Source organism: Oryzias latipes, chromosome 1 (assembly GCF_053564925.1).
Source record: "Oryzias latipes strain Hd-rR chromosome 1, Olatipes_Hd-rR_3.1".
Lineage (NCBI taxonomy): Eukaryota > Metazoa > Chordata > Actinopteri > Beloniformes > Adrianichthyidae > Oryzias > Oryzias latipes.
In genome coordinates, this window is record NC_136237.1 from 12,140,829 (window position 1) to 12,168,155 (window position 27,327).

At 40.8% G+C, this 27,327-nt stretch overlaps 1 protein-coding gene across 1 annotated transcript; it reads right to left on the reverse strand.

The window, feature by feature from the left end:
• Nucleotides 1-13,909: 13,909 nt before the first annotated feature.
• Nucleotides 13,910-26,409, reverse strand: cd5 (CD5 molecule). Its single transcript, XM_011478755.4, has 6 exons — nucleotides 26,173-26,409; nucleotides 24,224-24,607; nucleotides 21,641-21,772; nucleotides 20,666-20,716; nucleotides 15,537-15,602; nucleotides 13,910-14,309 (listed from the first exon to the last, which is right to left on the reverse strand). Exons 1-6 carry the CDS (start codon nucleotides 26,228-26,230, stop codon nucleotides 14,251-14,253), a joined length of 750 nt encoding a protein of 249 aa, XP_011477057.1. The 5' UTR covers nucleotides 26,231-26,409; the 3' UTR covers nucleotides 13,910-14,250.
• Nucleotides 26,410-27,327: the final 918 nt, after the last annotated feature.

Genomic DNA, 27,327 nt, shown 5'->3' on the forward strand with positions numbered 1-27,327 from the left:
TTTGTTTCTAATATTAAATGTGCTTTTTTTTTTTTATTGAAAAAGACGGCCTTTTTTTGGGTGGGTTGGGCAACTTTATCACTCATCATTTAACAGTAAAGTCCGAGGTGTAGCTGTTCTTGTCCATAAATCAGTTCCATTTTCTGTCACTGAGGTAATATCAGACCCCAATTGCCGCTACATTATAGTTTCAGGCAGAATTTGTGGTAAAAGTCTCACATTAGTAAATGTCTATGGTCCAAACTTTGACAGTGAAGAATTTTTTAAGAAACTTTTTCTTTCTATTCCTAATTTAAATAACAGTCAGCTTGTAATGGGAGATGATTTTAACTGTTGCCTTGACCCAACACTGGATCTAACCTCATCTAAGCCCTATTCTGTGTCCAAATCCTCTAAAGCCATACAACTGTTCATGTCACAATATGGTGTCACAGATGTCTGGCGTCATTTTAATCCAAATGTTAAGCATTTTTCTTTTTTCTCGCCGGTGCACAGCTTTCTTTCTAGAATAGATTTTTTCCTCATTGATAATAATTTGCTCTCTGCGGTCAACTCTTGTGAATACACCCCCATAGTAATATCAGATCATCTCTCCATGGCGGTTTAACCCATTGCTTCTCAAAAACACAGACTTTGTTCAGTTTATTACTGAACGCATAGACCTTTACATTTCTACTAATAATATACTAGATGTATCTGCAATTTCAATTTAGGAAGCATGTAAAGCATTTCTGAGAGGGGAAATAATATCATACAGTGCCTATAAAAATAAGATTGCCTCACAAAAGAGCCTTGATCTTTACTCTGCTATATCGGAACTGCAAAATAAGTGTGCAGAATCCCCCAGTGCTGATCTATCTAAGGAATTGCTTATAAAAAAGGCAGAATTTGACTCGATGGCCACCGACGAGGCAGTGCAATTAATACTCAGGACCCATTATAGCTATTATGAATTTGGGGATAAGACTAATAAAATTCTCTCACACCAGATTAGACAGTCAACAGCAGCTCAAAATATTACCGAACTCTCTACCTCTGATGGACTCACACATAATCCTCAGACTATCAATGATACATTTAGGGATTTTTATTCTGCTCTATACACCTCTGAATGTTTTCCTGATGAGAAACGTTATGAAGCTTTCTTTTCACATCTTAATATTCCGACAGTTGAAGCAGATGTAGCTTAGACCTTAGAAACGACCCAGTGAACTTTCAAGTATATTAACAGTTTTGAGGTGTGCAGTGTCTCTGCTGTTCATAGATTGGTAACACAGTATATTGTTTGTAAGATTTTATTCATTCATTTGTGTACATGGTTTTTTTTTTTTGTCTTTCCCTCCTCTTTTCTTTATTTTTTTTTTTTTTTACTTGTCCTGTCCAACAGCTGGGCAGGCAGATGACAGCTGACGGCCTCTTGTGTTGGACATATTTTACTTTAACAAGAGGGGTTTTTAATCTTCAGACAAACCAAAGGTATGTCTTTTCTTTATTTGTAATTGTAGTTTTGAATTTCTTTTTTTCTTATTTTGAAAATTGAATAAATAAATCATACATAAAAAAAAAAGAAAATGACGACCTTTTCCCGAAGACAAAGGTTGAGGAAACTCCAAAGGTGGTTGGAGACTTGGGTTAGCAGCACATTTCTCAAACTTCGTGAAAATTGCTCGAAAAGAAAATCTTTTTCCTCTGTTGTAGAAAAATGTGAAAATGGCGAAATCGCAGATTTTGGCACAAAATGGCCATCAAACCGTAGGCCGTGTCGCCATGCCGTAATGATTAAAAAACTTCCTCTAGATATCACCGACAAGGATATATTTGTTTCGTTATACTATTCTCAAAAAAAAATAAAAATAATTTTTCGTTTTTGCCGAGTCAGCAATTTTTTTTTTTCAGTTTAAAGCTTACCATGCCCACATTCCTTTATCGACCTTGTCGCATGTTACATCGTTTTGTTCAGCGCGGGCCAGGGAATCGCATATTTCATTTTCATGACATTCCAATAAAAAATGTACAAGCTAGCTAAGATCGCAACGGTTGCGAATTCCCCACGGACACCCCATTCAAAATCTATAACTTCTAATTCCAACATTTTGTCCACCTTACTTTGCTATGGATGCCTGAGAAGTTACGAGACGATCGCTAAAAATCCCTAGGACGAGTTTTCATTTGTATCTGGCACTAAAGGTGCTTTTTTTTAAATGCAAGATGGCTGCCTTTTCCCAAGGGTTGATTTTTGTTTTTTTTATTTGAAATGCTTTATTTCAAGCAATCACGGAATAGTGCACAAAACAATACTAGATGCATTCATACATTCATTCAAAGACGTGTCAAACTTTTTCGGCCCATTCATTTTTTTTACGGCACATTTTGGTGACTTTTCGAGTTTGTGGCTGGTGTCAAATTTTCGCTGAAAGGCACTGAAATCTTTTCAACTGCGCAAACAATATGGTCCTTGCAGTCAGTGACTGCGGGCCATAATTAAGGGGTAAAAAGCTAAAAGAGAGAAAAAGGGTAAACTATGAAAGGAAAAGATGTGGAAATTATTTGGGGGGGATTAGAGAGAATCACAAAGGGTAGGAAGAAGAAGGGGGGAGCGGTTAGAGGAGGAAAACGAGGGAGGCAGGACAGGTTAAAAATAGAGCAGGAGGGGAGGCATTTAGAGGCTGGACTCAATGAGGATGTGAACAGACTGCTCTAAGTCTCCCTCTGCTGGACAAAAACAGTAATTGTTCGAATTGTTCAGTTAGGAAAAAAGTCATGAAAATGACCTCTTGACTTTCAATCCTTGGGAGGATTTCTTTTTTTGGTGCTTTTCAAAGTTTCCCTTTCCTATTTCTATTCAATTACAAAAGCACATTATATTATTTGGAGTAGTTTCTGGTGATAATCTATTTGATTTGACATTCAATACCTTATTAATATCTGGGATATTTTTCATTCACAAGTGCAGATTCTTAAAAACCAAACCATTATTCAATACATTTCTTAAAGAAATCAGTTTATATTTTAAATCTCTGACATTGATGAAAAACAAAAATGCAATAAAACTGTGTGTTTTCATTGAAAATCACAAGCTGTATCACAATCCCTAGTATTGTAAACTACAATTCTATATATTTTGTTTTATTTATTTATTTATTTTCTTTTTCTCTCTCTTTTTTTTTTGTGTTGTTATTATGTGTATGTTTAAAGTTCAAATAAAAAAACAAACAAAAAAAAAAAACTTTCAATCCTATGGAAAATAGGGTTTTTTAATGTGCCAATCTAATTCTTCTCAACCCTCCTGCTTTCAGAGGTTGACCATCTGGGATTGGTTTGAGCCACTGTTGCACTGACTGTATCCCAGTCCTGGACCAAGAAATAGACCTTTTACGCACTTCTGCATTTTTCGAACGGAAATACGTCAATGAACTGTATTAGAACTTCCTGTTATCATAGTGGCAGATACGAAAAATGCCAGAGTCAAAGAGTCGAAGTTTCTGTTGTGTTCCAGGCTGTTCGTCTTCCAACCAAAAACAGCCCTACCTTTCATTTCATTCTTTTCCTGTGGATCCAAACCTGAAACCCAAATGGATACAAGCGATCCGAAGAGAGGAAGGGCATAGTTTTAATTTAAAAACAGGTAGCACCTATGTCTGCAGCCGGCACTTCGCTCAGGATAATTACAGTGGTGGCTGCATCGTTCGTTGCCTGAAGAGTGGTGTTGTCCCGAGCCTATTCCCTTGGAACAACTTTCCTGCTCCTTTGAGAAGGGAGTCAGTATATGACAGAACCTTCAAACACCAGTCTATACAGCCATGCTGTGAAGATAGCGACATGGTGGCTAATCAGAATCAGAAATCAGAAAATGCTTTATTGCCAGGTTCTGTGGAGCGCACTTTACAGAACAAGGAATTTGACTTGCTTTTGGCAGGTGGTGCATCTCAGATAAGAAAAAGAGTGTAAACAGTATAACATACAGATAGTGCAATTAAGGATAAGTTAAAATTAAGTTATCAACAGACTATATACAATGGTGTGAAGTGGATGCGGACTATATACAGTGGAGTAAAGTAAAGTGGGTGCGCAGGTGGGCAGGGATGGTGGGGTCTGTAAGTGGCAGCGATAGTTGTTTGGTAAGAGGGGGGGGTGTCAGCTGGGAGGAGTTGGGGTACTGTTCAGCAGGCTGACTGCAGCTGGGAAGAAGCTGTTCTTAGTGATGGAGCTGATGTTCTGCTCCCACTTGAGGTCTTGGGTGGTGATGGTTCTCAGGAAGCGGAAGGACTCCACAGAGGTCACCGGGGTGTCACAGAGGATGACAGGGGGGGTCCTTCCTGACCGCCTAGAGGGAAAAAACAAAAGCAGATCATGTGACGTCATTTCTGGGTGAGCCTTTTCCAGTACTAGTCGTGTTTGACTACTCTTCTCTTGTTTGGTATTGCTTACTCTAAGGGTTATCTGGTTTAATATTCACATCTAGCACCTTTTAGTAGCGAATACACTACTGTTAAACTGCTTGCTGTTCACTTTTCTCATTTTGCTAAATAAACCACTTCTCTTTTCCTAAACACCGCTAGCCTTAGCTTAGAACTTAGCATGGCCACCACTCTTTCCGCCTCTGCTCCTCTCTCCTGTCCCATGTGCCATATGTTTAGTGAGGATCCTGCCTCCTTTAGTGAAGACAGCGGTAGGTGTGTTAAGTGTAGTCTTGTGTTAGACTTGGAGGCCAGGCTAGAGCAGTTAGAAGCGCGGCTCCGCACAGTGGAAGCTAAGCCGGCTAGCCAGGTCGTTACTCGTAGCGCGGGCCACTTTACCAGGGCTAACTTAGTTAGCACCCCAGCGCCCTCCCAATAGCCGGGAAACACACAGGGGTTCGCACCAGTTGGGAGGAAACATAGTGCTAAACGCAAAAACTTAGAGCACCCGAGACTCCACGTTAGTAATAGGTTCTCCCCCCTCAGCGACACACCCACTGAACCCTCAACTCTGGTTATCGGCTCTTTTGAAGTTAAAAACGTGGAGCTCCCAGCGGCTACTGTCTGGTGTTATCCGGGGACCAGAGTTGGTGACATCGAGGGGAACATTAGGATGTTAGCTCAGAGTAAGTCCAGGATCCGTCGAGTCGTGATTCACGCAGGCGGTAATGATGCCCGACGGACACAATCAGAGGTGGTTAAGTTAAGCGTAGCTTTTGTGTGTAAACTGGCTAAGACGATGTCCGACACTGTAATTTTCTCTGGTCCCCTGCCGAACTTAGTCAGTGATGAAATGTACAGCCGCTTTTCATCATTTAACCGCTGGCTTTCTAGATGGTGCCCAGAAAACGGCGTTGGTTTTGTGGATAATTGAAGCGCGTTTTGGGGGAAGCCCGGTCTCATGCGGAGAGATGGCGTCCATCCTACTCTGGACGGTGCCGCTCTTCTTTCTAGAAACATTTCTGCTAGCTTTAGTCTGTCAACCTGACAACCCAGAGACAAGACCTGGGCACAGAGCAGCAGTGTAAAACGCTCCTATGAGCCTCCCTTAGAGTTAGTCCTGGTGCAAAACCCATGCAGGTAAAGTCAAGCAGGTCCTAGCTTTAGCGTATGTGCTGAAAGACAAGTAAAAGGAGCGCGTCATAGAAACCTTACAGTAACAGACAGCAGCACTCACAGGCAGAATTATGATGTCATTAGCTGTGGTTTATTAAACATTCGATCCATTTCCTCTAAGTCCCTCTTTGGCCGCCTTTACTCTGCATGGTTCAAGTGACCCAATTCCGATTATTTCCTCTCATGTGGCACAGATCAGATATGACCGGTGAGCGTGTAAGCAGGAAAAAAGCGCATGGATTTCGTTTTTCTCAGATACAGGCCTCTCTCATATGTGGAAATAAATCGGAAACGAATCGGATACGTGCATTTGCGTGTGCCATGTAAGCAGACAAATCGGATATTCCCCAGTAAATGCGAGTCGTACGTCAGTGACGTCAACTCAGGAGACCACCAACTGAGATCACATGACTTAGGTGCTTTTGTGCGCTGATTTTGCTGTCAGCGTGTTACCTTTCAGCCTCAGGCTTCAGACCGTAGTCGGAAACCGCTGTTATTCCTGGTCCGGTCCCGGTCGGCACGCAAACGGTAACTAATCAAGCGGGACACCGTTGCTCTGGAACAGGCTAGAAGCCGTTTATTTCTTTGCGGAGTGTGGGCGTGTATGATGGCGACCGCGCGTGCTGTGTCTGTGTGTGAGTGTGTGTGTGTGTGTGTGTGTGTGTGTAAGGAGGAGAGGGGCGGGTTGTGAGCGCGGAGCGGGAGTGTGTCGGAGAACCGTGATAAAAATAAGATGTCTCCCCCAAAAGATTGTTTTGGAGTCTTTCTTAACCCACTCTGTGCAGAAACCGCCTTCGGCCCTTGAGAAAATCTCCCGTGCGTTTCTGACCACGGTCGGAAAAAGTGAAGTCATCGCGCAGGAAAGGTTCAACACTTGGATCAAACTGTTCGGACAACACAAAGTCTGCAAACACTTCCTCATTCAAAACTCAGAAAGAGCACATAAGCCGGCCGAGCAGCCCATCTTTTCCCTCTCCCGCGTATCCCCTCAGGAGCGCTCCAGGACAACGCCTCCTTCCGTCGCCGCGGTACCTCCATGACAACCGCAGTCACACAAAAGTCAGGAGGTCCGCGGAAGGCGAAAATGCTGCTACGTAGTCCTCAGAACGTCTACGTTTGATAGTTTCAGCATTGTATAGTGTAAATGCAAAAATCGGATACGGGTCACTTTTAATAGGTGATGTGAGCGGGTCATCAAAAAAATCGGATAAAGTCAGAAAATCGGATTTGGGCATCAAGACCTGCAGTGTAAATGCAGCCTAAGTCAATGAGTTAATTAATGATAACAACCCCAGTCTTCTAGCCTTAACAGAAACTTGGCTCCAACAGGGTGACTATGTTAGATTGAATGAAGCAACCCCCCCCTCCCCCCACTTATGCTAACTATCAGAAATCCAGGATTTCAGGGAAAGGAGGTGGTTTGGCAGAAATATCACAGTCTAGCTTACTTCTCAGCCCTAAAGGTAAAAATGCTTATAATTCATTTGAAAGCATCATATTGTCTTTAAGTCACCCAAACAGGAAGACTCAAAAACCTGTTTTATTCATAATTATTTATCCCCCCCCCCCCCCCCCCCCCGGCCCATATTCAAAATTTTTAACTGAGTTTTCCGACTTCCTATCGACTATTGTCTTAGATTCTGATCAAACTATAATAATAGGGGATTTTAATATTCATTTTGATGACCCCAGTGACTGTCTAGGAAATGCTTTTGCAGCTTTATTAGATGATGTTGGTTTCACCCAAAGTGTGAATGAACCCACTCACTGTCATAAGCACACCCTGGACCTTGTTCTAACCCATGGTATAGAGATCAACCAGCTGAGTGTCCTTCCTCTTAATCCCATAATTTCTGATCACTTTCTGATTACCTTCCAGTTTACATTAGAACATGCTACTGCCCCAGTGAGCAAGAAACAGCCTAGAAGAACCTTAACTGACCGTTCTGTGTCTGAGTTTAAACACACAGTTCAGCCAGTACTTAGTGATATTCTGATAAAATACTCTGAGTCCAGCTCCCATAGCATCAGTCCTAGTATAAATGACCAGTTTGTCAATGATGCCTTACAAGCCCTCAGGAGTACACTCGATGTTGTTGCCCCCCTGAAACCTAAGTTTGTTAGACAAAACCAAGTAGCACCGTGGTTTAACGCTGATACACGTTCTCTTAAACAAGAAACCCGTAAGTTGGAAAGAGAATGGCGCCGCTCCGGTTCGGAGCAGTCTCTGAATATCTGGAAACATAGCCTATTAAATTATAAAAAAGCTCTGCGTACAGCTGGAAGCCAGTACTATTCAACCTTAATATCAGAGAATGGAAATAATCCAAGATTTCTTTTTAGCACTATTGCTAAATTAACTCGCAGTCAGAGCTCAGTAGAACCACATGTTCCTGTTTCTCTCAGCTCTGATGATTTTCTTACATTTTTCGATAGTAAAATCTCAAATATTAGACATAAGTTAAATCAAGTTATTCCTACTATCAGCCCAGAGCAGGCTGAAGCGGTAGAAGTGGAGGCATCCATAGAAACCTCTGTAACATTAATCTGCTTCACTATTGTGGATCAAGTGGAAATAGCATCAATTAATACGTCCTCCAAATCTTCAACTTGTCTGTTAGACCCAATTCCCACTAGACTTTTTAAAGAAACTTTTCTCCTAATGAATGATTCCATATTAACAATGATAAATACCTCTCTGGAAACGGGTTACGTGCCACAGTCTTTTTCAATATGCAGTTGTTAAACCTCTTCTGACAAAGCCCAGTTTGGATCCTAGCATCTTGGCCAACTATAGACCAATATCAAACCTGCCCTTTATTTCTAAAATCCTAGAAAGAGTTGTAGTTAAGCAGCTTTACTGCTACCTACAGGACAACAGCCACATTGAAGACTTTCAGTCAGGGTTTAGACCCCACCACAGCACGGAAACTGCACTAGTTAGAGTCTCTAATGACTTGTTATTGGCCTCAGAAAAGGGACTACTTTCTATTCTGGTCCTGTTAGACCTCAGTGCAGCCTTTGACACTATCGACCACGGTATTTTACTCCATAGATTAGAGCAGGACATAGGGATCAGAGGATCTGCTCTCCACTGGTTTAAATCCTATCTGTCCGATAGGTATCAGTTCGTTAATGTAAATGGACATTCCTCTCAGTGCACTCGAGTTAACTATGGAGTCCCACAGGGCTCAGTCTAAGGACCCATCCTGTTTACGCTTTATATGCTACCCCTAGGAAACATAATCAGGAAACACAGCATTCATTTTCATTGTTATGCCGACGATACGCAGTTGTATTTATCCATGAAACCTGACCAGAATGACGATATAGAGAAACTGAATGCCTGCATCAGAGACATCAAGACCTGGATGACAAATAATTACCTCCTCTTGAACCCAGAAAAAACTGAGGTCATTATACTAGGTCCTTAAAAACCTCAGAGATGCTCTGTCTGCTCAGATAGTTAGACTGTTTCCTCACAGCAGAGCCAAGCCTTGTTTGTTTGTTTGTTTGTTTGTTTGCTTGCTTTTTTATTTATTTATTCATTTATTTATTTATTTATTTATTTATTTATTTATTTTAACTTGCATTGGTAGTCAACATTCATTGTCGTGGGTCATGTGCTTTAATGGAGGGGAGTGGGAAGGGTGTAGGGTGGGTTGGGTTTTTACTGTAATGTTGTGTGTTTTTTGTTTTTAATGTTAAAGCGCTTCGAGCTGCACGAAATGCATGATAAGCGCTATTTTATAAATAAAGTTTGATTTGATTTGATTTGATAGTCTCCCTGGATGGCATAAGTATAGCCCCCAATTCCACAGTTAGAAACCTTGGGGTTTTATTTGACCAGGACTTATCATTTAAGGCTCACGTATCTCAGGCGTGTACAATTGCCTTTTTTTCACCTGCGGAATATTGCTAAGATCAGAAATGTACTTTCTAAGAGTGATGCCGAAAAACTCATCCATGCATTTGTTACATCGAGGCTGGATTACTGTAACTCCTTGTTAGCAGCGTGTCTTAAGAGTTCCTTAAGAAGTCTCCAGCTTGTTCAGAACACAGCAGCTAGATTGTTAGCTGGAACTAGCAGAAGAGATCACATCACTCCTGTATTAGTTTCGCTCCATTGGCTCCCAGTTGATTCTAGAATCAAGTTCAAGATCCTCCTGTTAACCTATAAGGCCTTACATGGACTGACCCCGTCCTTTATTAAGGATCTCATAGTCCCTTACCATCCAATAAGAACACTTCGCTCGCAAAATGGAGGACTGCTTGTGGTTCCTAGAATTAGTAAAAGTATGGTTGGAGGTAGAGCATTTAGCCACCAAGCCCCTGTTCTATGGAATAAGCTCCCAGCTCATGTAAGAGAGGCCGACTCAGTTTCTACATTCAAAGTTAGACTGAAAACATTCCTCTTTGGACAGGCTTATTGTCAGACTAGTTATTCAGAGATTATTTAACTTAATGTTAATGTGTTTAAATTAAACTAAATAACAATAACTATTTGTTTTAAAAGGCTGCTAGAAGTTGAAGCTGGGGTAACTATGGTGCACTGGGGTTCTGTCCTCTTTTCTCATCTACTTCTACCCTTCCTCTCTTCTCTATTTTTGATCATCATTTATCATTTAGTTCTCCATGCCTCTGTCTGGTGCAGTGCGATTCATGTATTGTCCCTCTTTTCCTCTCCCCTCCTGGGGAGTGGGAGTGCTTCCAGCGTTACTTGGCTCATCCGTGCTCCAGTTCCTGACCGTTTACCTCGCCTTTGCTCCCGCTCCTTCACCTGGCTGTGGATCCTGCCTCTGGCTTGTCTCTGCTCTGTACCTGACCAAGGACCTCGTCTCTACTACTGCTCCTACACCTGGCTGTGGTTCCTGTCTCAGGCGCGACTCGCGCCCCTGACTGTACCCCAACCACGGCTGGATGAAGCTCGTCTGCTGGACTTTATATATGTAGCTGTAGAGTTAGATAAGTTAATTCTTCTCTATGAGTTATGGTAAATCGCCTGTCCGTCCTGGTGGAGGATCCCTCCTTCATGTGGGCACCCCTGAGGTTTCTTCGTTTTTTCCGGAATCCGTTTTTTTTAGGAGTTTTTCCTTACCGCGAAGGGGGGTCTAAGGGCAGGGATGCCAGTATAGCTTAGTCAGTTTGTTAGTTCATTTTAGTATTTTACTATTGAACTCTTTGTATTCATGATACTTTTGAGTTCATGTATTACTTCGAAGCCCATCGAGACGACTGTTGTTGTGATTTTGGGCTATTCAAATAAATTGAATTGAATTAAATTGAATTGAATTGAAGTCCACTGTCATCTCCACTGTCTTCAGAGCATTGAGCTCCATGTTGTCAGTGCTGCACCGTGACACCACACTGGCTATCTCATCAGAGATGAGGCCGATGAGTGTGGTGTCGTCAGCAAACTTCAGGAGTTTGACAGACTGGTGTCCAGCTGTGCAGCTGTTTGTGTACAGGGAGAATAACATGGATGAAAGGACACAGCCCTGTTGTGCTGGTGGTCGGTGTATCCGAGGCAAGCTTGCCATCTTTGCAAGCCACTTGTTTAGCCCAGGATGGGTGGAACAGCCTGCAGACCCAGCTGTGAATAATGTGCAGTCTGGTACAGGATGGCAACTATGTGGTTGCAGAATCCTTTACCAGCCACACAACTGCAGGAGAAAGCTTTCAGGTTGGCACTTTCTGCATCCAGTGATATCTAGACACAATAAATTAAATAGGTTACAATTAAGTCCTACTTATGTTGCTACATCAATGTTCATAATAACATGAAACTATAACCTTCAGTAGGGTGACCAGATTTGAGTTTGTAAAAAATTCTGTCTATAGTCAAACCTCCAGTTTGTGGGGCTCCTCGCTCTTTCTCATTGACCTGAAGCATCTACCTCTCACTACTACCTGTCCCTGGAGTATATTTGATACTATAACTGCATGCAACAACAAAACATTACGTGTTATCTCACATAGAAATACAAAAGACAATGTCAGTAACATTTCATATTTACCTAGTACAGCTTCACCAAATTACTGGTTGTTATGTTAATCTCATGCCTTCTCACTTAAACATACACACAACATATTCACTGCAATGTGTTATCCCTTATATTACTAATTCACAACAGCTAATATTTACAGTTAAAGTAAACAGAGTTATTACCGGTGATGCGGCTATGGCTAAAGCTAGCTAAAGCTTACCTTGGTAATTGTGGATAAACTCTTCATGGAAGAATTTATATACCTTGTTCAATTTATTTCCTTCAGTGGACGAATGCATCTCCACACTCTTCACCACATCGGCGCTGGTGAACTTCGGAAGACAACTCAGGCTCGTCGAAAGCACTCTAGCTGCCATTTCTCTGCCAACAAAACTCACACCGGAAATAGGTTTATGCTTCGTTGACGTGTTTCCTGTTTTTGCGTAAATGGTCTATTGTCTGTTTTTCTTCATTGTGATAGTGTGTCTGTGTTATGTAAATCTAACCAGCAGAGTGTTACCTGTCTCTCCCACATATGTTATACCACACATTGAACAAGAGTAACATACAGTTCTTGGAATGTGGGCTGCCTTTACACATCCGTCCATCTCTCCGTCGGTCCATCCATCCATCCATTTTCAGAACTCCCTGAATCCCTTTTGGGGTCACGGGCTGCCTTTGCACAGGAAAGGTTTCTGCTGGTAATAATGTCCTTCATTGAACCAGAACCTGCAATGTGCTTTGGGGTGGTTTGGAGTCACGTGTGAAGCAGCTAGAATGAGAATTAGTAGCTCCAAGTGGGAGGCCAGGGCTCCCTTCAGAAATAGGGGCTCTGCTCTCTCCATAGCAGAAGAGTTAAAGGAGTATCCCACATTCGCCCAACAGTAGCTGTATGGGCTTTAAAGAGATTCAGCTAGTTCTGAAAATGAATGGATCGACCTATTTTCCTACCTCATCTATAGTGACCTGTGTCTCATAACTGAGAAGAATCTTGACAAAAGTGGCTAAAAGGAGTTTTCCTGGAGGGATGGCTGCAACTTCCTTGTGCCGTGTGCCTTGTTCACAACTGCCCCTATGGATGGATACGGGATGTCTCCAGGTGAAAAATGGGCAAATCTATATGGGGCACGTTGGTGGCCCGGAGAAAATATCAATGTCTTTTAGTCTGTAGAGTGCAACTGTTCATACACATTTTCTCTGTGGGCATGAACACTGAAAAGAGTCGCTGCGCTAGCTTGTGGTGTAAGCAAAGCTGCTGCACTACAAATGCAGACAGAGCTGGAAAAACCAGGAAGTGATTTCTGTCAGCTAATGAGGGAGAATGTATGGAAAAACTTTTAGGAAGATCTCAGTGAGTTTACTCTCAGAACATTTAGGCTGATCTTGTAGTCTATTTGAAGTCAATGGTAATATTGGACTTTGCACTGTTTCCTTCCATCTTCTGACAAGACCAGCAATCTTTTTTTGTTTTTTGGAGGATTGCCCGTTGATGGGAAGCATATTACTAAGCGGAGGAAAAGAAACTAACCAGGATTCCCTCGGTAGTGGCGAACGAGACAGATCCCCTGCAGCGGTGCGTCGCAATCGGCTCGATAACCCCTGGCCACCGCGTGCTTCACAGCGAGCGCCGCCCGGTTCTCGCCGCACCGGGGGCACGGACTGAAGTGCTCACTGCACCATCTTTGCCGTTTGGGGGAGGAATAGGGCCCCCAGCTCCCAGTGCGACTGTTGACCAGGGTAAGCTGTTACCAGCGTGCTCTGACCACGTCTTGCCGCCCTGGGCATGGACCAGCCAACGCAAAACAGGTGCAAGGGGTCTGCGAAGATGTCGGCTACCCACTCAACCGGGGAGTCAAACAGTTTGTGTAAATCTTAGTCTGTGTGTAGATTTGAACAAAATCGCAACCTTATTGGATGCATTTCTCTTTACCATATCAGTGAAATCCTTCAGCAGTTTAGGCAAAGAGCTTTAGCATTTTTAGCAATTAATTTTAGCAGTTTTAACTAGCACATTCAGCTTACAGGATTCTTTCTTGCATTGTTGTAGGTAGTGAAAGTTTTTCTAGTTTGTAAATGTTTCAGTTTTCTTCTTTACGAGTCACGAGGAATAGACAGATGGTAAAGGCCGTTCCCTTTGCTGCTGTTTCTTCAAATTTCTTGATGCTATTTTGCTGCCATCTGGTACACCCCTCACAAAAAGTGAATTAGCTCAGTATGTAGATCAGCCTTTCTCTGAGCATCTGCCACGACTTTGGCTTTATCTTTGGGTTCTTGCAGAAAGATATGCTTTATTTCTAATAAATGTAATGAAACTTAACAGGCAATGAGCTCAAAACAAAGGGAAAAAAATCTTTAGCTATGTTTATCTTTTGTAAATGGCTAACAATTCAACATACACTACAAAACATTGATACGATGACATATCGTACATCCCTGACATCCAAACCTGTGGCTTATAGATAAAGAAAAAACATTACATCTCATTTAACAATGATACACCAAATATACAACTTCAGTGCTTAAAACAAAATCTCTCAACAATACTCCATTGGATCAGAAAACAGTTCTGCATAGACATTTTTAAGAATCACCTTAATCTGTGATTAATTTTTGATTAATTGAAAAATACCAGACAGCAATCAGACAAAAATCTCTTGCTAATATACATGATGATGTTTCAGATTTAGGTGTTAAAAGTTGTAGGTGCTGGTCCGCTCACCACTGTTGCTGACAGTCAGACGCTCCAGAGCTAGTTTGATGAGATGGAAAGAGCCACAGGTTACACATTTTTGCTACAAACATTTCAAAACAATCAGCTCATGTGTTTTAATAAATGTTTTACTCAGTCAAAAAGCCACAAAATTCCAGCAAGTTGCTCAAGCTTTCATGGCATTTTACAAATAGAAAAAGACCTTGTGTGACTCTGCAGAACGTTCTTGCCCTTTCTGTACAACCACGACCTTTGGAACTAAGGTGAACAGGCAAATTCCTTAACCGGACATTGACTGCAGGATCTCAGAAGACACACAAAACTACTTCTTTATTACATATTGTTGTTATGGCTGTAATTGTATTAGTTTTGTCTTTCTTTTTATTCTTTGTAGTGTGTTATTGAGCCCTAGGCATGACATTCAAAAAATAAATGAACAGTTCCCTCAAATAAATCATTTGTGCTTGCTCACAAAATGCTAATTTGTGCCCAAAAAACACTAAATTGTGGCCTCATAATGCTAATCTGTGTGCACAAAACACTCAATTTTGGCCACAAATTATTAATTTGAGGGGGGAAAACGTTTTTAAATGTCATTTCCAAGGCTCTTAAAGACTCCGTATACCATGTCTTGGAGGAGCGCTAAAATACGGAGCCCGTGTCCTGACATGGAACAAATTAAATTATCGGGTTCCCACAAATCAATATCTTGTTCCTACAAATTAATATTCCGTTCCCTGGACATAATTAATTCGTGCGAACGAAATAATTAATTTGTGCAAACGATATTCAGATATTCATCTGATATTCATTGAGACAATAATAAATTGATCATTCTTGTTTTTCCTTTTTCTGGGTCACAGAGACACGGAGGTTACCGCTGAAAGCGGCTTTTGCGGCAGGACGGAAAGCATATCTGTGTTTATGAAGGACTTATGACGTGAATAATTATTTCGTTCGCACAAATTAATTATTTCGAGGGAAACAAAATACTAACTTGTGGGAACAAGATATTAATTTGTGAGAACAAAATATGAATTTGTGAGAACAAGATATTAATTTGTGGGAACAAAATATTAATTTGTGGGAATGAAACATATTTTATTTTTTCCATGTCAGGACACGGGCTCCATACTAAAAGGTTTTACAGAAAGAAGACTTTTGGTCCAGATCCCATGTTTTAACTTCAAGACAAATGTATCGACACATTTAAGGACATTAACTTGTTCCATTGATACTGTTTCTTCGAACTAAAAGGCGTGTTACCTTGGAAGGACAATCTGTTCTCTTCATCTGTGTTTTTTACTGTTGTTTTCCCTCGATGGTAAGACACTGAAAGCCATAAACAGATTGGAAGCAAACGTAAGAATTATGTCAGTAAGAATTAAAGTGAACTTGAGGAACATGACCTGATGAGGATTTTTAGAACACAGTAGGGGTGGGCAATACTGGGTATTTGGGTATCGATCAGATACCAATTAGTTACAGGGCTGATATCCATACTGATACTTTTTCCTTAAAATGTTTGATTATAGAACTTGTTTTTTTTTTTAAATAAAAGCGGTAATAAACTATCAAAGTCACTAGTGAAAGAAGCAACACTGTCGCTTCAGAATGAGTCTGTCTGTCAATCAGTGAAAGTGGGTGGGATCTAAACGCACATTGGCTGATATCTTGAAATAGACCCGCTCTTTGGTGTGCCAGTTAGAAAGATGACGTATGTCTGGACGGATTTGGGTTTAAGTGTGGGTTTTTGACCAAATGTGTTTAGTTGTTTAGCTGTTTTACTGTGTTGTACCGTGTTTTGCCGAGTTATTTTGTCCTACTTTGCTCAAGTCTCTGCACCATGAGGGAGAGGGAGGGAGAGGATGATGAGTTTATATAGCACCCCTACGGTTTAGAACTGTATCAATTATGTTGGTAAATTCCTAAATGTATGTATCAATAGCATACCGTTTTGTTATTTTTATTGTTATAAAAATGAGTATATCTGCCGGCTCAAACATATGAAAGTTCAAGAATTATAATTCATTATGATGGAAAAAAGATTAATTAAATTGGAGTAATATGACATTTAGTTAAATAAATATGTAAATTTGAGTTGTATTAACAACTTTTGAGTTTTATAGACGTAAGAAATTAGGTTGAATAAATTTAACTAAATTTCTTACCAATAGATGTAATTCATTTAAGTTGGCAAAATTGGATAAGTTATATATATATATATATATATATATATATATATATATATATATATATATATATATATATATATATATATATGCGTCACAAATAAGATCAGAAACTCGTGCGTTTACTTTGTCTGTTCTTCTACTACAAGCAGAAACTCTTTCTTTTGCGGATGCAGCCGTTTTACTTTTTTGATGGACGTATAATCTTCATACGCCGTCATTAATCTCCGACTCCGTTTCACTGAAGTATAGTGCTTTCTTTTTTTCTCCACGCGTTTCCATGGTGACTCCGGAAATCGGTGATCTATTGAGAGTGTCTTTATGTACTTGACATGCACGTGCATTAACCCAGGGTTACCAAGTCGAGCGTAATTACGCCAACTCATACCCGGTCTTTTGGAACCGACATACCCAGAGTAAGCAAATTCAGGCGGATTTCAGCCAGAGTTCAGGATTAAAGTCAGGCTAGTTTAAACATGCTTCCTGGAATACCCCCCAGGTCCGTTCATTTTTCAAAATAAAAGATGGTTAATAAAAGATAATTACCATGTAGAACTCTTGAAATTAAAAAAACCTGATCTCTCAACATTCTCAGTGTCTTCTATGTATTGTAAGTGAGATAAACATGGACACCGCTCCATGTAGCGAACAGCCTAAATACATAAGCTGGTAGCTTCTCCCACCAAGGCTGCAGTGTCAAGCTTTTTTTTTTTTTTCTTTTTGAAACTTGTCCTGTCCAACAGCTGGGCAGACAGATGAGAAATGAGGGGCTCTTCTGTTGGACATATTTTACTTTAACAACAACAGGGGTTATTAATCTTCAGACAAACCAGAGGTATGTCTGAATAAACCCCTTTTGTAGTTGAGGCCAAACTTTATTTCAATCATATTTGAAAATCTTTGGTGTTGGACTGGACGGAAAAGGAAAGGAGGGAAGAAGAGAGAGGGATGTTAGAGAGAGGGGGGGATAGGAGGGTGATAATAGGAGGGGGGGGGGGGGATAAGACCATGAAGCAGCATAAAGCAACAAGTTTACTGGATGTTTATCATTACGGTAAGGTTCAAATGTAGTACAAATCTCAAAGGGCGGGGCCTGTCCACACAGAAACTCAAATGTGTATCAACACACCTGCTAGCTGCAAAAATGTCCACATGTCAACATGTACACAAAACAGATAGTGTTCACACATGCGTACTTATGCCTTCAAACCAACTACTATGAAATATTTCATTCATTCAATCATGCAAATTATAAGTGTAAAGGTGAGCAAACACCTGTGCTCAGGTGAGTGTTTATGTCCTTCTAAAATGGATTGTGGAAATTGGAATGTGAAAAGAAGGAGGGAGAGTGCCCAGCCATCCCCACACCAAGACCCCTGCCACAGCAGCAGCGGCAGCCAGAACCCCCCAACGCCACACGGCAGCAGGTAGAGAACAATCGCCCCCCGGGCGACCACATCCGCCACCCAGGCCAGGGCCAGCAGGACCGCTGTGAGGCCCCCAGAGCCAGAGAGCAGGGAGGCATGGGGGGAAAGAGAGCGCCGCCCCAGCCCAACCAGGAGAGCAGCCTCCCCGCCGCGCCAGGAGGGCCCAACGCAGGGCCCCACCCGAGAAGAGTGCCCACAGCCCCAGACGAGCACCCCATCACCACTCAGGAGTTCTGGGCATCCCCCTGCCCCAACCCCAGGTACGAGTCAGGACCCCCCAAGGGAGACCCGCTCCGCACACCAGGCAGCCACCCACCCAGCCCATGGTTGGTCCAGGAAGGAGCAAGGCAGGGGCCAGCCGCCCCCGCCCAGGAGGGGAGCACCCCGGGGAAAAGGGGGGCCCACGAGAGGGGTGTTGTAAACTAACCCCGACCAGGCTCGGCCACAGTTGGAAATTTGGCGGGGCCCAGCGCTCAGGGGCAAGGACCAGAACCCACCCCCCAGGGACACGGACACCCCCGGCTCAGGTGTAATGTGAACCCTCTCCCCGCGCGGAGAGAGCACCGCCGGGCCCAGGAAGCCGGCACCTCGGGGACACCGCCGCCGTTGCCAAGGGGCCAGTACCCCCCACCAGGGATGGGGTAGGGGACAGATTGTCTTAGGTCCCACCTTCCTTGCAAAATATGTGTGCGTGTGTTTGTGAGGGTGTGTGTTCATATGTGTGTATGTTTAAGTTTGAATGTATATTCTGAGGAGTAAAGGGTGTGTGTACTAAGGGGGTGCAGTTAAAATTGGCGGGTAGGGCACTGAGGGGACATCTCCGTATTACTCACAGTGATGTCCCCTGACCCTCCCCACCAAGGGGCCCTAAATGTCTAAGGTGCGGTTAAAATTGGCGGGTAGGGTGCTAGGAGGACATCTGCTGCTTGCTGGCAGTGATGTCCAAGCACCCCCCCTACCAAGGGCCCTACATGTCTAAGGTACAAATAAAACCGAGAGAGGGGGGGCCCATTCCATACGGTAACCACGGGAGGGGGACCACTGCCAAGTAGCTCCCCCCCCCAGGCGCATCGCAGGCTAAACCCCCCACCCCCTCACCCTAATATGAGATTATATGAGGAAGGGGGTAAATTGGGGACAGCTGGTAGACTGTCACCCGGTGGTCAAACAGCTGTCCCCCACCCCACCCCCAGCATAGGGGCCAGGTCCCCCCAGCTCAGGGGTCCCATCCCCGGAGGCGCCGACACCCCAGGCCCAGCACCACCCACCCCACACAGAGAAAGAGGAGCCAGAAAGTGCCGCAGTGTCAAGCTTCAAAGAACGCGATTTTGGACAGAGCCAGGGCCATTAAGCATCTCTGCCTGGTGCGTTCATGGAGCTCCAGTACATAGAAGATTATCGGAACTCTAACAGTCACACAGCCTGACTTAGTCTGCTAATATATTTTCATGAGAAAAACATCCCGTCGAACCAACCCTTAAACCGCCCAAATTATGCCTACCCGCCCAAAGCCATTTTACCCGCAAATTTAGAACCAAAAGCGCCCAATTGGGTGGAAAACAACCCAATCTGGCAACACTGTTGATGTGTTGAGGTGCATACTCCCACCTAGTGTTGAGAGGTGTGCACATTTGCTGAAGCAACTTCGATCGATGTAGTTAAGGCGCTGCTGCTTATGTCTGAGTAAAGGAGTAGCCAATCACAATAGTGTTTCCGCCTTGTTTGGTTTGATTGACAGACAGACTCATTCTGCTGTAAAAGATCATTATGAAATAAATAAGTCATTCTGAAAAACAGCAATGTGAAATAAAAAAATATTAATTTTGAAATCCGAGTTCCTAAAAAAAGCCATTGAATCATAATAATAGTAAGCAAGATTAAAAATGACAAATTTAAAAATCATGTTTTAAAATAATGAACAGGTTTTAAAGCAAAATTAAATATATTTAATAATATAATGGCTCATTTTAAGTAAGTTTTTCACAATGTTAATGATATTTTTATATAGTTATGAGAGATATATTGGTTGATTGTGTGACTGCACAAGGTCATATTTATTTTTTTAATTATGAACAATTTGGGACCCCACAGTCAGACAATGTTGCCAGATTGGGCATTTTCCCGCACCAATTGGGCAGCTAAATACTCAAATTGGCCGGATTTTTGCCCAATTTGGCAACACTGCAGACGGTTAGATGCTGCACTTGGACGAACTCTGTAAGTAAACTCAAGGTCTTCATTGTAAATATTAAATAAAAAACTAGGACAAAAGTTTTGAAAGTATCTATCTCAGCACGCCAGTATTGATACTTCTCCTTGGTATCGATACTATTGATACTCAAATTGATACGTCCACCCCTAGAACACAGGCTATGATTCATCATTCAAGGAAACAGTGAGGGTAACTGAAAGCTTACTTCGTAAGAAAAGAATGTCAAAGACCAAGTTGTGAATCTTGACGAGGTCCTGTATTTCAGCTTTCACATTAGGACCACAACTGAATCACCTTTTTGTAGAGCTAAAGGACCAACATGTTGCACATATTGAGGACCCTGACCTTGTGGTTGCTTCTAGTAGTGTGCAAGTTTTTAAAAATAAAAGATGAAACTAACCAGATTATTATCTAATTCACCAAGAACTTGTCTTTTTTTAAAATTGTGTTTTAGCAACGTGCTCTTGGTAGTTTGGGTGGTCTTTAATCGGACAGATCCCTTTTTAAGAAATACTTTTGCTCTGGAACGCAGAAGGTCGGTCATTACAGAAGTAAAATGCTCACCACTGTGACTTTGTGTTGGTCCAATCCAGCGATGCTCCCTCCTTTCTGATACTTCAAAGCAAAGAGGTCCATTGTATCAATAAAATATTATATATGAAGTTAAGGAAGAGCAATACCATCTGATACATGCTTTAACAATAGCTCCATTTTATCAGGATCTTCTGATTTTGTTGGATCCAAGTTCCACAGAGCCATTTGTTTTAAACAGACTATAATGAGAGTATAATAAAGAAATATATAGAGCAAAACAGTCGCACATTTATTTGCAAATAAGCATAAAGAATTGGTTTAAGAAGTTGTATTACATTTATCAGATGATGTTGTAAAAAATGAAGTGTTTTACGAAACTTTCATTTCTTTATAGATATTCAAAAATCAGCTCTGAAGGATAGCTGTTTATCCAGTAATTATTATTGCTGAATGTTCAGATTCTTTAAATGTTTTAGAAAAGGAAAGGTTCAGCTTTGGATTCGTTTTATTTAATGTAATTATAAGTTGACTTATAAAGTGCCAGATGCCATACAAAAGGCAATAAAAATCAATTTAAGCTTTAATAAATGTAATGTTGTGTAATTCATTTCTGATATTTGTAGTTCAATTCAGTCCAAATAGTTAAGATTAAATTATTTATGTTAGTAAATTACTATAAAATCTATATCAGTTTATAATGGATAGTCAATGATACGAAGCTAAAACAGGTGAAACATCTATTTAACCAATTTTGTTAAAGTTTTATTTTAAAGACACAAACATTGCACAGTTGGCTAAAAGCCTTCCTATTAGCCAACTCTGCATGTTTATAACGTGTCGTCATGTTTATAAAGTGGTTCTTATTGAACTAAGTTGTAGCAATTAGTTCAAATTATGAAGAAACTATTGTTTTGCACACACTATTTATTAGACATAATATGAAATGATTCTATTTGAACCACTTTTTCATGTTTTTCGAGCATGTCCCTGCATCATGATACTTACGTCTTCTCTGGAGTGCCTCCACTGTGGGTTTGGTGAAGTGTACTAGCAGCATGACAAGCAGTCCACAGCTTAGTAGAGCTGTTACAACCTTGTAGACTTGCAGCTCTGAACGCTCATCTGGTAGCACCACAACTAAAAGCATACACAAACATAACGTTTCTTAAAGTTGGCCATCAACTGGAGACCTTCCCGGTAACAAAGTGGTCTTTTTTAACTACTGTGTTCACTTAACTGTACGAGCATCAAGGAAACTTCAGGACACACTTGTGCTCCCTTGAAGATGCGGCCAATCCTCCCTACAACCCACCACAGGCCCAGACAACCCAACAGCAGTCATATGGGTCAACCCCCCCATGCATGTGACTAAGCCTTTAATTACAATTATAATTATTTTACATGCAGGTGTTAAACCTTGCCTGAGGCATTCCCTGACCACACTGTCACTTTGGGCTGTGTGGTTGATGTATTTGTGGATCTTGGATGTTTCGTCCTTGGTAGTGGCTTCCACACTCACTAGTACTCAGCCTTCTTTCTCGCGACTAGTACACAGTCTGAGGGCGCTAGATTTTGAAAGGGTTTGTATTTGACTTTGGTTTTATATTAGAAGCCCTTCTTGACCCAAACCCCTGCTTTTACCAGGAATTAGGAATGATACTCAATAGCACAGGGTTGTGCCCCCTTGTAGTTGCATTCAAAACAATCCCAAGATATTCTTGAAGTCGCTTCAAAAAGCTTTATGCAGAGTGAGAACGTTTCAGTGAGAAAGCACATAAGAGAAACCCCTTTACTTTAGAAATAATAAAAGAAATACAACTTAAATCCAAGGATCAAGACTGGTTAGATTCAAGTGATCTCAATGAAATATTTGAATTTATATTTTAAGATTTATAGGATTTATATGAATAAAAACAACAAACAACAAACGTAGTAGCATACCAGGGCTGGGCGATATGGCCTAAAAAATAAAATCTCCGATTTTATTTTTTTTAATTCGATTTCCGATTTTTTCCCGATTCCCCCCACCCCCACCCTACTTAAGGAAAGCAATAAGTACAAACGGCAGACAACTTAAAGCAAATGCTTTTATTTAATCAAACCCAAGACAAATGTAACCCCCATTTCTGGGATGAATAATAAATAAATGAACACACTCTTGGAATCAAAGTTAAGTATAAGATTTTTCTTCTTACTCCCTTTTTGGACTTGTGTTTAAATAATTTTGTCTTGTTTTATTTAACTTTTGTCTTGTTTTTGTCTAATTTCGTTTTTCTAAAATTGTTTTCACTTATCCAAAATAAAGAGGTTACTTCTTTACTTAAAGTCCTAGCTGTGTTTAAAGTCACACTTTGTAGTCTAGACTAAAAGGAGACAAACATTCACCTTGAGAGTAGCACCATTTTCTAAAGGATAACAATAAAGCTCATATCTGGGCTCTAAGGTTTTAATTCAATAAAGAAACCCCGTCTTCTCCACGGAGATGATGATGATGATGAAGCAGGAGTCGCGGTCAGACACCCCCCCACGGCTGCCTCCTCCGATAACAAAATCCTACGGTGGCCGCGTCGCAAATGAATATATCAGTACAAGTAATAATTACAACGCAGTATTCTTTATTAACAACTAACTAACTAATGAACTAACTATACAGGCGTTGTAAAATCAGTGTGTGTGTGTGTGTGTGTCTGGGCGCGTGCGTGTTTAAGAGGACTGAGCGCGTGCCACGTAGGCGCGTGAGAGCCTTTGACTCCGATGGGCTTTCAGCGTGGGGGGGGGGGGGGTCTCTTCCTCCACGTCTGTGGCAGTAAACCCAGACCAGTTCCAAACAACAGATGATTTTATTCCTTTCTTGGGAACAAACTTCCCACTCTCACCGGTAGCCATGCTGTCGCTGGCTGCTTCGTGTGTCAATTGTCGCGTGTCGCTACGGAAGCTCTGTGGAGCCAAAAATGCGCCACATAAAAACTTGATTTAGTTATTTTTGAAATCGCCCGTAACAAAAAAATTCGAATTATTTCATTTGATCGATTTATCGCCCAGGCCTATAGCATACAAATGTAAGGAAATAAAGAGTAAAATAACCTATAGGTGACTGAAATTTGAAAATTTTGTGCTTTCTGTCAAAAAAATATGTTTTCAGATATTCAGAATTCTGTTGTTGTTTTGTTGGTTAGATACATAATAAAATCATTTAAAAAGAGTAAAAACATTCTGCTTTAGCGAATTTTGTCCCAAAAAATGAACCTGAAACTCACAGTCACAGTCATGTTAGCTTCAACCTTTAAAAGTAGTGTTGGCGTTCTTTTCGAGTACCAAAACTGTTTAAAAGTTTACGCAAACAATGTAATTCCGAAATGCAGCTTTGTGCTGTGTAACGTAAAGTGTTGGATATTCCTACAAAGCCAACTTTCCCCATTCTGACATTTTTTTTTTGAGTGAATGGTCAAAGATTCACAGTGTGTCAAAGAGTGTGTGTTCTTTATTTGTTACCGTCAACAACTCTGGAGCTAAAGTGTGAGTATTTGGCTTGTGGTATGTGTAAGATTAGACATCAACAACAGCCAAAGACCAAATAAGCAGACCTACCTTCACATTTGACCCCCAGAGCCAAGCAGTTGGATGTCCTGATTGGTCCTTTCTCATCCACTTTGTAACAGTCTGTGTTACTGGACATATTCTTCCAGCTCATTTTGTTTTTGCAGCCTGTCTGTTTCTGACACACTTTCTGCAAAATCCTTTGTATTTTTATCTCAGAGGAAGAACTAAGAGGTAAAGAGGTGTAGTTCAAAAACTGATTTCCAGTAACATAGATGGTGGCTTCGCATATTCCAGTCCAATGTACTGCAAGGAGGACCAGGACTGGGGCAGGAGCCTCAACTGAAGAAGTAGACTCCTGAAGAGAAGCATTGTTTTGGGAAATGATCTTGGTAGTCTGGGTTGGCGTAGAGAAATTCTTCTCAAAGGCTTGTCCTGAAAGAAACAACAACATGAAAAGCATAAAAAGGGACATACTGGCATTCTAAATGCAAAATATGATTTTTTTAATTTTTAATTTACTAACAATTTTAAGAAACTTCCGGGGAACTGCAACATATTTCATTTGTTATAGCGTGTGTGTAGGCCATGTTCTTCACTGTAATCTACGCAGCTTTAAAGTTGTATAATTGAGCTTAAAATTGCACCTGGTGGGGTTTCCGTGATCATTACAATAACGAGAAGTTGGCCTAAAACAACACTGCAGGAGATGGTGCCCATGACCCCAAGAGCACCATCCTCACTTTTAAACATGGATGGGGAAACATCATGCTTTGGAGTTATTAGAGCGAAAGCTATTCCATCCTCTGCATTGAGATTGACAACAACTCTGTCAATGAGAATGACAGAGTTGAACGAAATCCAAATCCAAAAGGCAGTGGAGGCGGGACTTAGCAAATTTTGGCTGGCCGTCCCGCCCAAATAAGATTCTGTCAGATTGCATTCTCAGTTTGAATTTTGGATCATAAAAAGCGTGACAGCCTGTGCAAAAAATGCATTACACCAGGGGGGCACTGTTTTGCAATTTCTTCTGGATTTTGAGGCAAAAACAAATTAAAATGCATTACATTTTAAGTTGCTTTGAAATAAAATTAAAAAAAAAAAAAACAAGGAATTGTAATGTCATTTTTATATTTAATTGTGATTAGCATATGGTGTTTTTTTTAAAAATGCATGACTAAATTCAGCATTGAACTGCAAAATGTATTTTCAAAATGCATGACCAAATTCCATAATAAATTTACCATTAATTAGTTAAATGTAAAATACATATTCAATTAAATGTTGGTCCCAAAAACCCATGACAATAAAAATGGCAATGGATTTTGCTTTTATTAAAAAAAAATATTTTTAAAAATGTAAGATTGAATTGAATTGTTTTTGTGTTAAATTATAAATTGCAAAATGTATTTTCTCATTGCAAGCCTAAATCGAATATTGACTTGTCAAAAGTAAAATGCGTTTGAAAATTGCATGACCAAATTGTAAATAGAATTGTAATTTGAGAATTGAATATCAATTGAATTGTGGGTGAAAAAAATTTCCATATATTTACTCACAAGCAATTGATTAGCAATTTGAAAGGCCCTTTTCTTATATGACAAAACAAATGTTGCTCTTACTGAAAAGTTTCATTCTCTAAAGTTAAAGTTGTTACATAAAAAAAACAGAGAAAAGCTTTTGGTGCAAGTAAATGAACACCAAACTAAATGAGAAAACCTTTAAATAAATGTATTCCATTTACTAAAGAGTCTATGGGGCGAATTTCACACACCAGCCAGCAGTGCTAAAATCACTAGTGAGCTCTACTGCTATTTTTAGTGATGGTGAACCACTGTCCACAGCTACAATCAGATGTTGGGACCACTCTTCCCAGAGTGACAACAACACATCATTTTGGACTACTTGCTCCATATCAGGGAATTCCAGAATTGTTCTTGGTTGAGAACAATTCTTCTGTGTTCAAAAGACAAAAAGGGAAAGTTATATCACATACTCACCAGCAGCCATCATTGTAAAAGCTAAAAGGATCATCGCTCTAAAGTTAGCCACAGTCATGGTTGGTTCTGGAGGAAAATAGCAGAGAGAAAAAAAGTAGAAGAAACAACACAAATCAGAAACAAAACAGCAATGCTGACGGCAGGAAAAGTAACAAGAAAGGAAGTGATGCAGAGGTGTACGGCTCCTTCACCCCCTCTCTGAGCAGCGAATCACTTAATCCCCAGCTGCTGCTGCAAAACTGCACATTTCCTCCCTTCAAAGCAAACTGGCGAAGAGGGCGGGAACAGTTAGAGCAACAAGAAACAGGGGAGAAAAGGAAACGAAGGGGAAAAAAATCACTATATTACTTTAATTGTAGTCATGTAGGTCTGAGTGCATAGAAACTTTGAATCAGACACCGATAGAAATACAAGTGTTAAAGAAAAGATCCTAAAAAACGTAAGAAAATCTCTAGAAATTTGATTTGGAATTTACCACCCAGCATGGCAACTACATGTCACTCTATTTGAACATATTTATTTTTAGTTTTAACTTTAAAGCCATAGTAATATAATCTCTTTTTTTTTGTTAAGCTTACAGTGGGAAGTAAAAGAATTCAATGGTACCTGCATCAAGAAGTGATTACAATATTTACCGCTAAATTAAATACAGAAAAGACAAATAAATATTCATTCTCAGAGTTTAAAGATGATCCTTCCTTTACGCGCCTACAAGGATTTTTCATTTTTCTGAAAGTTGTAATCTTGACTCTTCAGCATAATATCATAAGGTCAGCTTGCAGTAGATTATGTTTTAGTGTCATCAAATGTACTTGACAAAATAACCACTGACTCTTGGAGGTTAACTTAAAAAGGATGTCTGCCTCCTGCAGAATAAAATTCTACCATGGTCTGGCTGAATACTCAGTTCTGATTGGCTGCAGTATGTCCATTAAAAAATGATGATAGACACTTAGAAAGTAGCTCTGGTCAAAAAGCCGAAGTTTTCTATATTATTAAGCTGACCTCAACACCAGTTGGTGTTGAGAACAACAGAAACTGTGAGCACACACACTGGCCACTTTTTAGGCACACCTCCAACCTTCAGGCAGATGGGCTACAGCAAGTGTGGAGCGACTGGGATGAGGGTCAGCACAACTAACCCTGAAGTCAAGG